General features: G+C 42.1%; 1 protein-coding gene across 1 annotated transcript; it reads left to right on the forward strand.

The window, feature by feature from the left end:
* Positions 1-407: 407 nt before the first annotated feature.
* Positions 408-4,940, forward strand: IL6 (interleukin 6). The gene is made up of 5 exons (XM_036863607.1): positions 408-540; positions 709-884; positions 1,983-2,096; positions 2,933-3,079; positions 4,362-4,940. Exons 1-5 carry the CDS (start codon positions 435-437, stop codon positions 4,530-4,532), a joined length of 714 nt encoding a protein of 237 aa, XP_036719502.1. The 5' UTR covers positions 408-434; the 3' UTR covers positions 4,533-4,940.
* Positions 4,941-13,603: the final 8,663 nt, after the last annotated feature.

Consider the following 13,603-nt stretch of genomic DNA (forward strand, 5'->3'; position numbering starts at 1 on the left):
AACTCAGGTTTTTTACAAATACCAATAAACTGCAATACTAAATCCCAGCCAGTTAATCTGGTAATTAAAGTATTTTTTAACCATAGTCAGCCTTAGCACCCCCCCTACCCCCCGCCACAAAACTTCGTGCATGATTTCAGCTTTACTTTCCTTCTCAAGACATGCCAATGTGCTGAGTCACTAAAAGAAAAAAAAAAAAAAAAAAACACAAAGTAAAGGAAGGGTGATCCAGCTTCTGAGGACTAGCCTTGGTAATGACTTTTTTCCCCTGGTTGTGATTCCTGTGATGCTAAAGGACGTCACATTGCACAATCTTAATAAGGTTTCCAATCAGCCCCACCCGCTCTGGTCCCACCCCCATCCTCCAACGAAGATTTATCAAATGTGGGATTTTCCCATGAGTCTCAATATTAGAGTTTCAACCCCCAATAAATATGAGACCGGGGATGTCTGAGGTTCAGTCTGCCCTCGAGCCCACCAGGAACGAAAGAGAGCTCCATCTGCCTTCCAGGAACCCAGCTATGAACTCCCTCTCCACAAGTAAGTGAAGGAAATCCCTCGCCCTGGAACTGGCTGGCAGCCGCGCTGGGCCAGGGAGGCGGTGTGTATCCGCTGCCGTGAGGGCTGGCGGGCGGCCAGCAGCCAGAAGCTCAGCTCCCCCAGCGGTGCGGTCCGCTCACTGGCTGCTCTCCCTCCCCTCCGGCACAGTCGCCTTCTCCCTGGGGCTGCTCCTGGTGATGACTACTGCTTTCCCTACCCCGGGACCCCTGGGCGAAGATTGCAAAGATGATACCACCTCAGGCAGACTACTCCTCACCTCTCCAGACAAAACTGAAGCTCTCATTAAGTACATCCTCGGCAAAATCTCTGCAATGAGAAAGGAGGTAGGTAGGCTCGCCTGAGGGTGATGGGGGGCCTGTGTGGGCATCTATCCTTGGATGTGGATGGGGGCTCCTGCACTGGGAGGCCTTTGCTGGGTTTGGAGGCAATTTAGGTTTGAAGCCAAAGGGGCAGACTGTGTCCTGTAATTTCTCCTCTGCTGCTGGTCCCAGGTAGTTCCTTTTCCTCTTGCAGAATCTACAGTGGGGCTGGGATCCATGCTCCCTGGCCCATTCTCAGCTCCACACTTGGTGTGAGCTGAAGGTCACACTGCCTCTCAGGATTTCCTTTTCCATAACCAAACAATAAGGTCTGTCAATCTTTTTCGTGTTTCAGACTTCGGGAGGATTAAAAATCACCACCTGAAATGACTGTTCAGCTTCTCAGTACAGTCACAGTTCTTTTAGGTGACGCCAGCTCAGTGGTTAGGGATTCCCCAAAGTCATTCTGGCATATAAAATGCATACCTGATAGCCCACTGAAGTGGCAAAATCGTAGGTACGTTAAAGCAGCTCCCAAGCTTTAAATGTAAGGTAGTTTGGCTCTGCTTTGGTAGAAAGGGAAGAATACTGGAGAAGGGACTGGGAGCCCCAAATCTAGTTCTGGTTCTGCTGAACAAGCTTTGTGATCTGGGGCAAATTCTCTACCACCTCTGGGCCCCATCTGTAAAATTAGGGAATTGGACTAGATGATCTGAAAGGTCCTTCCAGCTGGGACATTCTATGGCTCAAATTATATTCACCCAATTATCATCAAAATTCCTGTTGTTTATTAAGTACCTACTATGTGCCAGGCACTTTATATAAATACTATGTCTTATCCTCACAATAAACTTCCAGGGGAGGTATTTCATTATCCCCAACTTGGAGAGATAGGGACACTGAGACTTGGAACAGGTCATAAACGTGAAGTCACAGGTGAGGCTAGAATTGAAGCCAAGTGTGCTCATCTCCTGTAGACCTTGCTTGCCTGGAGGCTAATGGATTGTGACTTCACTTTTCTTAGAGAACTTCCTGGCCATGAGGGCCAGAGGGCATCCAGCCCTCTAGTGGTGTTTGCTTTAGGGGCACTTATACGATAACGGTTCTGATATTCTTTCCCAGATGTGTGAGAAGTATGACAAGTGTGAAAACAGCAAGGAGGCACTGGCAGAAAACAACCTGAACCTTCCAAAAATGGCAGAAAAAGACGGATGCTTCCAATCTGGGTTCAATCAGGTATGAACGCAGTACGTTCACTTTTAGCTACTCTTTAGTAAAAAGTTCTCCCGCTTGCATGCAGTGTCTGTATACATATAGACCAGGCAGGCAATAAAGAAGGGGATAAATGTGAAGCGCATCATGTAAACCTCATGAGGAGGCCAACTTAAACGCTATTAAAGGCAACTTACTTTTGAACGACTTGGTCAGAGATAGCCCCTCTGTGCTGGAATTTTCACAACAGTCAAATGTTAGGAAACCCCACAGGTTTAGCTAGTTCATCCTGGGGAAGTTGGTCCAGGGACCTTTCTCCTCTTTGGCTGCCCTTGGCAGGATCCAGGCCTGCCCTCCCTGCTGAGGTCATTCTCTATACCCTTCTCCTGCCAGACAGTAACATAACCTCCACTGACTTCTGATTATTTCGTAAAAGGAGGTTTCAGCCCTTTTATTTCATAAAAGGAGCTTTCCGCCCGACATTGACAAGGGCAGGAGTGCAGCCAGAGGGAAGAGCATTATGGAGAGAATCAGAGGAAGGCCCCTTGCCACAATCTAGCATCTACTGGGCTTTGGGGAAAATGAAGTGGTGCCTCTCACTGTCCAGATATTAAATGGGGCAGCTGACGCTGTCCTTAAACAACAGGTCTCAAAACATGAGACGTGATGCTTTGAGCATCCAAGTGTGATCCTGGAGCACTGCAGCTTCAGCATCACGTCTCAAAACATGATGCTTAAGAAGTACTTGAAGTTCCCTGGAGGGGCAGACGGAGAAGTTATTGAATTAGAGCAATTTTAACTTTTAAAATGGATTATGTCTTCCTAGCAATAACCAATTTTCCCACCATCTTTCCTCTTAGGAGACTTGCTTGATGAGAGTCACCACCGGTCTTCTGGAGTATCAGATATACCTGGACTACCTCCAGAACGAGTATGAGGGCGATAAGGGAAGCATCGAGGCTGTGCAGATTAGTATCAAAGCACTGGTCCAGATCCTGAGGCAAAAGGTGGGTGTCTTCTCATCCCCTCACTTGGCTCAAAGAAAGCAGCCTAGACAACTCGGCAGTGCAGAGCCAGTTCAAAAGAGATGGCCGTGTGTGAAGGAAAGGATCTGAGAAATATTTCCCGATAGTTAAAACTTTTTCTTTTTGCTCTCTTCTGCAAAAGACATCAATGACTGTATTTAAAACTCTGTTAAATGGGGAGGGTTTTAACATCAACTTCTAAAAGCTTAAGAAATAAGAAAAAAATACCTGTAGAGGCAGAAGGAAGCACATTCAACCTCACATAGTGATCCACAGAGCAGAGCAAAGAGCACAAAAATTATTTTAATATTGCCAATTGACATTCGTGTTACTATGGTAGATTCAACTCCTTTCCCTTGCTGTTTTGCCAAAGAGTTAATGCAGAGAAATGGCTAACGGCTGAAAGAGGAGGTACCAAGAGCTTTGGTCACTACCAGCTAGCCATTCAAATGCCACATGGTGGAGGCCTGATGGCACAATTTGTGGATGAGCCAAAGCGCAAAGAGAAGGGCCCTGGACGGAGAAGCAGGCACACGGGTGCTACTCCTGCCTCTGCCTTTTCTAAACCAGGGCTAAACCAGGTTGCCCTAAACTGGGGCTTCTCCCACTTTAAGGTGCACACGAGCTTCCTGGAGGATCTTGTTAAACGGCAGAGTCTGATTCAGCAGGTCTGGGGTGAGACCTGAGACTCACATTTCTAACAAGCTTCTGGTGATGCTGAGGCTGCAGTGCTCCAGGATCACACTTGGAGGTGCAAGGCCTTCCACAATTACTTAGCTCCATGTGAGTGGGTCCACTGAAGGTGCTGCCCAGTCCTCTTTCACGCCCTCAGAGCAGTGGACTCTTAACAGATGCGGGATGAGCGGGTGAGAGCAAAACCAGAGAAAAGTACTAGAGTTCCCTGAAGAACCCATTAAAATGCCTTTAACTAAAAGTTCTTCATTTATCTATTGAATTCCGACTATGTGCCAGGCACTGTTTAGGATAACAGAAGACAAGTAAGATACTATGGCTACCCATGGAATGCTTATGGTCTAACGGAGACAGAGCAGCAAAAAGGTTAGAGCTCAGCTGCTGTGAGCGGGTCCTAAGCTCTGTGGGCTCAGAGGAGAGGCACCTCCCCCTCTCTGGCAAGTCAAGGCAGGTGGCCCCAATCCGCTTCCTTCAACCCCAATTTGAACATCTTCCCACAGGCCAGAGTATCTCTCCACGCAAAAGATTGTTCAGTATTTAAACAATTCCTTTTGTTTTCTGTCCCCCTCAGGTAAAGAATCCAGATGAAGTAACCACCCCTGACCCAACTACAAATGCCAGCCTGCTGAATAATCTGCAGTCACAGAACGATGACTGGATGAAGAACACAAAGATTATCCTCATCCTGCGAAGCCTTGAGAATTTCCTGCAGTTCAGCCTGAGGGCTATTCGGATAAAGTAGCTGGGGCACCTAAGATTGCTGTAGTTCATGGGCATTCCCTCCTCTTGTCAGAAACCTGTCCACTGGGCACATAACTTATGTTGTTCTCTATGAAGAACTAAAAGTATGAGCGTTAGGACACTATTTTAATTATTTTTAATTTATTGATATTTAAATATGTGATATCGAGTTAATTTATATAAGTGATAGATATTTATATTTTTATGAAGTGCCTCTTGAAATATTTTATGTACTTGTTTTGAAAAAGTAACACAAAATGGCTATGCGGCTTGAATATCCTTGTTGTTTCGGAGCCAGATCATTTCTTGGATGTGTAGGCTTACCTCAAAAAAAATGCTAACTTATACATATTTTAAAAGAAATATTTATATTGTATTTATATAATGTTTAAGTTGTTTTTATACCAATAAGGCCTTTTAAAAAAAATTAGCAACTAAACCTCTGTGTGTCCTGTGAAGCTTTGTATAAACTAGTTTCCATCGCTACCACCACCACTAAAAAAAAAGGTGCAGTCACCTGGAGAAAGATATGATTGAACACCTACTGAATGTCAGGCACCAAGCTAAATGTGTTGCACGCATCATATTTAATCCTTGCATTTGCATACTTTTTTCTGGATGTGGGAGAGTGATTCCCTCAATCGCCAGCTGGAAGGTAAACCACAGATTTGAAATCCAGGTCTACCTGCCTCCAGGCTCCCTACTCTTAAACTTTAGGTCACACTACCCCCCAGGGAACTGACAGATGATGTAGAAAATCCCAAGACGATACACGGAATACATTTAAAGATGCAATCAAAAGCCTTTAACATGGTGCAACCATTTGCAGAAGACACAGCAATGTGCAAGTTTCCAAATAATAACTAGAATTTCCGCCTCTCTCCTCTGGGTTCCTCAAACACTGCACAGACCTGTCCATCACAGCACTGACCACACTGTATCACATCTTAAGATGGGTTGATTTTTCTTTCCAGCCAGCATGGGGGTTCCTCAAGAAGGCAGACTCTATTGTATTCATCTTTGCATCCAGAGCCCACGGCCCAGAACCCGAACATAGGAGGCCCCAATAAACCCTTGCTGAATGAAGAAACCACACATAAATAATCAAATCTAAGACACGTCCGTTCTTAAGGATACATGCTGTTGGTCAGTGAGTGGGGAAATTACAAGTACTGTGCACTTATGAATCTTTATCTTAAGGAAGAGCTAGCAAGACTTGGGAAGAAACATTCTAAGACCTTCCAGAGGAGGCAGCGACTAGTCGGCGCCTGTGTACCTCCCTCCATTTTCTTTCCCACCAGCAACATTCCCTGTCTGCCTTCTCCTCTCACCCCCGCTGAGAGTGGTGGTGAGAGAGACAATCTGAGTCAGTGCACATGGCCCTCCGTCCCACATCAGCGCTATGCTGGGAATTTGGCAAAGAGATTTCCCCTTTTAAGCCCCAGCCATATAAAAGTTCTGTCTTCTAATAAAGCTTTCCCCACCCTAACCACCACGTATGTCTTCCTCCAGGGGAGGAGTTCTGCTGAGCAAGGGAAAGTCCACAGGGGTCAAAAACTGAGAGGCGTCAAGCAAGAGAAGAACCACATATTCTGATTTCTAGAAACCATACATCACAAGCGGGCGTCCCAAAATTAGAGCCAAATCAAAGAACAAAGAGAAATAGCAGTCAGCCAACACATCCATTCTTCAAACGAGAATGTTTGGAGCGCCATAGATAAGTCAGGTGATGCTGGGGATGCATGGGTGAACAAGTAGACGTGTTTGTTCGCGTTGTTTACGCTATGGCAGGAAGACAGACGTTGAATAAAGGATGTAAATGTGATGAAGTTTACAAAAGAGAAATGTGAGGCACACCGAGAACCTATAGTAGGGGCCCCAGTAGCAGAGGGACCTAACTAAGCCTGGGGAGGGCAGTCATGGAGGCTTAATTGAGGAAGAGAAGTTTGGGCTGAGATGTGAAAGATATGTGGGGTTAGCCAGGCCAAGATGGGTGGGAAGAGAATTCCAGTCCGAGGGAACAGCATGTGCAATGGTTTGAACCAACAAAGAGCACACTATGGTTGAGACCATGAAAAGTACATTATGTCCAGGGCATAAAGAATGAGGAGCAGGGTAGCTGAGAGTGGATGGAGAGGGAGCCTGGGACCAGAACATCGACAGCATCAGAAGCCATATTAATATAAAGCCATATTAATAATCAAAATATAATTTATAAAAGCCATATAAATTTGGAATTTATCCCATTTGTGGTGAGAAGGCATTCACAGATTTTAAGGAGTGGAATGACATCTGGGATTTACATTTTAACATGATCACTCAAGTTGCAGTGTGGGGAATGGATGGGAAAGAGGCTGGAAGAGAATGTTGGAGGAACATACCAGAGGCCTTCACTGTAGTCCAGGGAGGAGATGAATTAGGATGGTGGTAATGCCTAGAGGAGAGAAGGCAATGGCAGTCATTGGCAAAAGATAGCTAGGAGCTAGTTCAGTAGGATCTGGTGATTGTTGACCAAGATTCAGGAATTCTAGAGGATGCTGAGGCTTTGAGAGAGGGAAGAGGTAGGAGTTAAATGGAGAATCCAGAGAATTTTGGATTTGAGAGTTTTCAATTATTCATTTATTCAAATATTCTCTGAGATTCTGCAATGGGCCAGATTCTCTGCCAGGCCCTGGGGATATAATGGTTAATAAAACAGACTAGGTCTCTGCTCTCAGGGAACTTACAGTCTAGGGAAAACAATTTAAAGAAATAACTCCTATGCTGTATGCTAAGTATGTGTGCTACCATTATAAGTAGGTAGCCCCCGCCTCAAAAGATTTATAAATAAGATCTTTGCAGATGTAATCAACATAAGATGAAGTCATTTGGGTGGGCCTTATAAGAATGAAAGAGAACACAAGAGAGACACACAGGGGAGAAGTTTATGTGAAGAGGGAGGCAGACATTGGAGAGGTGCATCTATAAACCAAGGATCACCAAGGACTGTTGACAACCACCAGAAGAGGCAAGAAAGGATCCTCTCCTAGAGCCTTCAGAAAGCATGGTCCTGCTCACACCTTGACTGCAGACATCTATCCTCCAAAACTGTGAGAGAATAAATTCTTATTGTTTTAAGCCACAAAGTTTGTGGTAATTTGTTATAGAAGCACTAGGAAACTAATAACAGCTCCTAGACAGCACACAATAGGAGAGTCTAATCTAAAATAGAGGGTTCAGGAAAAGCTTCCCAGAATAAAAGACAATTAAGCTTATACTAAAAGAATGTATAGGATTCAGCCACTTGGACAGGAAGGAAAGGTGTTTCAAGCAGTGAGCACAGCATGTGCAAAGGCTCAGAGGTTGGAGAGAACATGTTAGAGGAACTGAAGGACTTGTAAATAGCTGAAGCAGTAGAGAAGTAGTAGAAATGAAGCAGGAGCAATAGGGGCTAAATTATGAAAGAGCATGAAGGATGGATTAAATTAAAATGTTAATATAACAGAAAGATAAAGAGCAATTTTCTTAGAAAGAGTTTTTGATTTAGGGTTTTTTGGGTTTGTTTGCTTTGGTTTTTTATTTATTGATTTTAAGTATTTATTTATTTATGTATTTGGCTGCGCGGGATCTTCATTGCCGCGTGCAGGATCTTCATTTCGGCACGCGGGATCTTTTTAGTTGTAGCGTGCAGGATCTAGTTCCCTGACCGGGAATCGAACCCAGGCCCCCTGTACGGGGAGCGAGGAGTCTTAACCACTGGACCTCCAGGGAAGTCCCTGCTTTTGTTTTTTAAATGTTGAGGGACTTTTCATCATCTTCTTGTGGCATGGGGTAAGGAGGCTTCGATCCAGAGGTAGTATAGAGGATATCTAGAAGAGATCTAGTTTTCTGTAGTGGGTTCCAGCAACACGGCAAACAGTACTAGAGAGGTGAGAGGCAAGAAAGAGAGAAGGTGAGAAGGAGCAGCCCAAGGTATGACTTAAGAACTTCAGACACTGTGATATCTAATATCAAATTTTCATTTATCTTCTCCTTTACTCATAAACCTTCCATGAGCTTTATTCACCAACATAAAGCAAATATACGGCAGCCTTGTGCTAGCCCAGCTCTGAAGAATGAAGGGAGGCTCCTCTCCACCTTTGGGGGTAAAATGGACAATGGAAGGTTGAAAACACAGGGAGATTCAGAGAAGTGATCTAGGAGAAACCGAAGAGTTCAAAGCAAGAAGTGACAGGCAGCAATCAGGACATGTAAGACCCCACCAAGAAAATCAAGAATAAAAAATAATAGTTTTTAAAAAGAAAATCAAGAACACTCAGGAAGATTTGGGAGAAGTTTGAATTCCCTGTAGTTGGCTTGGGATGGGGATACTGGTTATAACATTTGGATGCTAAAGGAAAGGACGATCTCCAAAGGCTAAGGGCTTGAAACATGTAGGTTATACTATGAAAATAACCCCAAAATCTGCAAGAGAGAAAGCTGGTAGGAAGGCAGCAGTCCAGATTCCACTCCTGATAAAATTCTGAGTTTCTATTTGGGTTAAGAATAGAAAGGAAGAGATAAATGAACCCATATAAATAGACTAATAATAAGACTAAGTATAGACTGGGAATTCCCTGGCGGTCCAGTGGTTAGGACTCAGCGCTTTCACTGCAGGGGCCTGGGTTCGATCCCTGGTCTGGGAAATAGGCTCCCGCAAGCCGCGCAGCACAGCCAAAAAAAAAAAAAAAAAGACAAAGAATAGACTAATAATGATGATAATAATAATCTGTTATTGAGCGCTTACTGTGCACCAAGCACAGTTCACTGTATGTATTATTTCAGAGGCACATGTATTAACCAAAGGAGCAGAGAGTCTAAGCAACTTGTGCAAAGTCACAAAGTGTGTAAATTCCATCCGAGACTGCTAGTTACCCTTTCAAATCCATTTTCCACTTCGTCCACAGTAATAGCATTTGAATTAGCCATGTGGCTACCTATCTAGAGGCTATATTTCCCATTCTCCTTTGCAGGTAGGTATGGTTGTGCTAAAAAAAGAACATGGCAGGCCCAAGACTTTAGAAAAGGCTTTAGAAAAGCCTGATTACAGGCATGGCCCTTGGCTGGCATCTGGGAAATTGACTGGTAAAAGTTCCCTACACTGATATAAAACTTTCCCCAAATGATTAGAGTGCCTAACCTGTACAAACCATATGGTTTATACAAACACCTGCTTTCCTTTTGAGAATCTGACATTTCAACACGTGCTAAGCAGAGGGGACCCCACTAAAAACTTCGGGCACTGAGTTGCTAATGAATTTCCCTGGTAGACACATACTGTCACAACTCACTGCTGGAAGAACTGAGCACATTCTGTGTGACTCCGCTGGGAGAGGACTATTGGAAGCTCGTGCTTAATTTCTTCAAAATCCATCCCATGTGTCTTTGACCTTTGCTGAGTTTGCTTTGTATCCTTTTGCTGTAATAAATCATAGCCATGAGTATGAGTCCTGTGACTCATATACACTGAGTCCTGGGAGCCCTCCTAGTAAATCACCGAACCTCAGGATGGTGTTGGGAACCCCCGACACAATGGCTGAGCTTTCACCAATGAAACGTGAGTAAAATTGATGTTGTAATTTTACTTTCACTTACCTAAAAAGATATTACTTGCCTTCCATTGTCGTTCACCTTTCTGTGGATTAGAAAAAAAATACTGTGTTGAATCAGCTTTAATCATGCAGAACATAGCAATATCCATAGGTGCAATGTCCAATATGGTACACAGTAGTTATTTGTGTGCATTTAATTTTAAATTTAAATTCGTTAGAATTATATAACATTAAAAAGGAAGGCTCCCAATTTCATTCATGCTAGTGGCTATCATATTGGGCGGTGCAGATACAATGTATTTGTAGCATTGCAGAAATTTCTTTTTTTTTTAAATTTAATATCTTTATTGCAGTATAATTGCTTTATAATGATGTGTTAGTTTCTGCCGTATAACAAAGTTAATCAGCTATACGTATACATATAACCCCATAACCCCTCCCTCTTGCGTCTCCCTCCCACCCTCCCTATCCCACCCCTCTAGATGGTCATAAAGCACTGGGCTGATCTCCCTGTGCTATGCAGCCAATGCAGAAATTTCTGCTGAACAGCCCAGCCCCAGAGGTTAGTGGAGCAGAGATGAATGGAACCTTGATTACTAAATGACCTCATGGAGATGAATAGACTCACCATCCTGGACCATCAATAACCAATGGATCGTTAGGTGATAAAGAAATATACTTCTATCTTATTCAACCATATTTGGGGATATCTTTGTTACAGCAGCTTACCCTATACTCTAAATAACATAACTCCCAATTTATTCTTAACCAAGGATTTAAAAAAACATGCAGATGGAGAGGGTGTGGAGAAAAGGGAACCCTCTTGCACTGTTGGTGGGAATGTAAATTGATACAGCCACTATGGAGAACAGTATGGAGGTTCCTTAAAAAACTAAAAATAGAATTACCATATGCCCAGCAATCCCACTACTGGGCATATACCCAGAGAAAACCATAATTCAAAAAGACACATGCACCCCAGTGTTCACTGCACTATTTACAATAGCCAGGTCATGGAAGCAACCTAAATGCCCATCGACAGTCGAATGGATAAAGATGATGTGGTACATATATACAATGGAATATTACTCAGCCATAAAAAGGAACGAAACTGGGTCATTTGTAGAGACGTGGATGGATCTAGAGGCTGTCACACAAAGTGAAGTAAGTCAAAAAGAGAAAAACAAATATCGTATATTAACGCATATATGTGGAACCTAGAAAAATGGTACAGATGAACCGGTTTGCAGGGCAGAAATAGAGACACAGATGTAGAGAACAAACGTATGGACACCAAGGGGGGGAAGTGGTCGGTGGGGGGCTGGTGGTGGTGGTGTTATCAATTGGGAGACTGGGATTGACATATATACACTAATATGTATAAAATAGATAACTAATAAGAACCTGCTGTATAAAAAATAAATAAAATTAAATTTACAAATTAAAAAAAAGAAAACATGCAGAAAGCAATGTAATCATGCAGGATAGGAGCAGATTCAGAATATCTAAGGAGCACAGCTACTCTTGATGCCCAGGTCTTTAATCAGAGCTCATGTCAGTTGGCGACATTGTCCATATGGTGTAGGGTCTCCCAGGATCTTAAAAGCTCAGTTCTCACTCTACAATTGCCCTTTTGTATCACCATTCACGAACAACTTCCACAAACAATCTATGTACTTCTTTTTAATGTAACCATTAATGCTATAAATTTCCCTCTCAGTACTGCTTTAGCTTTGTCCCACAAAGTTTCATATGCTGCATTTTCATTTTCATTCAGTTCAATGTATTTTTTAATTTCTCTTGAGACTTCTTTGACCCATGGATTATTGAGAAGTATCTTGTTTGGTTTCCTAGTGTTTAGAGATGTATCTGTTATCTTTCTGATATCCATTTCTAGTTTGATACTATTGTGGCCAGAGAACATATGATTCAATTCTTCGAAATTTGTTGAGATTTGTTTTATGACCCAGAGTACAGTCTATTTTGGTATATGTTCCATGAGTTCTTGAAAAGAATGTGTTTTCTGTTGTTGTCAGGTAAAATGTTTTATATTCAAATTAGATCCAATCAACAGGTGTGACTGGGCTCTTCTGTATCCTTGATGATTTTTTCTCTCGTTGTTCTATTGGTTGTTGAGAGAGGGATGTTGAAGTTGCCAAGTAGAATTATAAATTTATCTATTTCTCTTTTCAGTTCCATTAGTTTTTGCTTCATATACTTTGCAGTTCTGTTACATAGTGAACACACACTTGGGATAACTATGTTTTCTTGGTGGATTGACCCTTTTAACATTATATAATGTCCCTCTCTGTCCTTGGTACTTTTTTTTGCTCTAAGTCTACTTTATCTGATATTAATACAGTCAGTTTGCTTTCTTTTGTTTAAGGTTTGAATGGCTTATCTTTTTCCATCTTTTTATCTTTAACCTACATATATCATTTGAACAATTTAAATTGAGTTTCTTATACAACATATACAACTTTTTAAAATCCACTGTGCAAATGTCCATCTTTTAATTGGTAAGTTTAAATCATTTACGTTTAATATGATTGTTGATATGTTAAGACTTAAATCTGCCATTTTATTATTTTACTTTATGTTTACTCTCTCTGTAGTTTTGTTTCTCTGTTTTCCTTTACCTGCCTTCTGGTAGGTTATGTGAACATTTCCTCAAACTCCATTTTGATTTACCTATAGAATTTTTGAGTGTTTCTCTTTGAAACACTTGAACAGTTCTTTTAGTGTTTCCTCCAGGCATTCATCATGTTACATATACATAACTTATCAGAGTCCACTGGTGTCAGCATTTTACCAGTTCAAGTGAAGTATAGAAACTTTATCTCTCTTTACATCCCTTTACTCTCCCCCATTCATAATATAATTATCTTAATAATTTCCTCTCCATACATTCAGAACCACATTAAAGAGTTATAATTTTTGCTTCAACAGTCAAATGTAATTTAGAAAACTCAAGAGTAAAAGGAAAATCTATTTGTATTCATCCTTTTTTTTTTGCTCTTGCCATGTTCTTTCTTCCTTCCTGATGTTCCAAGATTCCTTCTTTTATCATTTTTGTTTGGTTTAAAGAACTTCCTTTAGCCATTCTTTTAGGATAGGTATATTGGCAACAAATTTTCTTAGTTTTTCATCATCTGGGAACGTCTTGATTCCCTCTTCATTCCTGAAGGATATTTTCACTGGATGTAGATTGTGGGTTGACAGTTCTTTTCTTTCAGCACTTGAAAATGTTGTGTCACTCCCTTCTATTGTCTATGGTTTCTGAAGAGAAATCTGCTTGTCATTCAAATTGGGTTTTTTTCCATAGGTAATATGTCATTTCTCTCTAGCTGTTTTTAAGAATTTTTCTTTGTCTTTTAGTTTTCAAGTGGGGAAAGAAGTCTAGGTCTTCCATTTGTCCTTGGTTGACACCCAGGGTGGGAGATGCCTCGTTACCACTAGGCAGGGGTGGGACTTCAGGCTCCCCAGTAGGCCTCCACCGGTA

The sequence above is a fragment of the Balaenoptera musculus genome, chromosome 9, assembly GCF_009873245.2.
Source record: "Balaenoptera musculus isolate JJ_BM4_2016_0621 chromosome 9, mBalMus1.pri.v3, whole genome shotgun sequence".
NCBI classification, from domain to species: domain Eukaryota; kingdom Metazoa; phylum Chordata; class Mammalia; order Artiodactyla; family Balaenopteridae; genus Balaenoptera; species Balaenoptera musculus.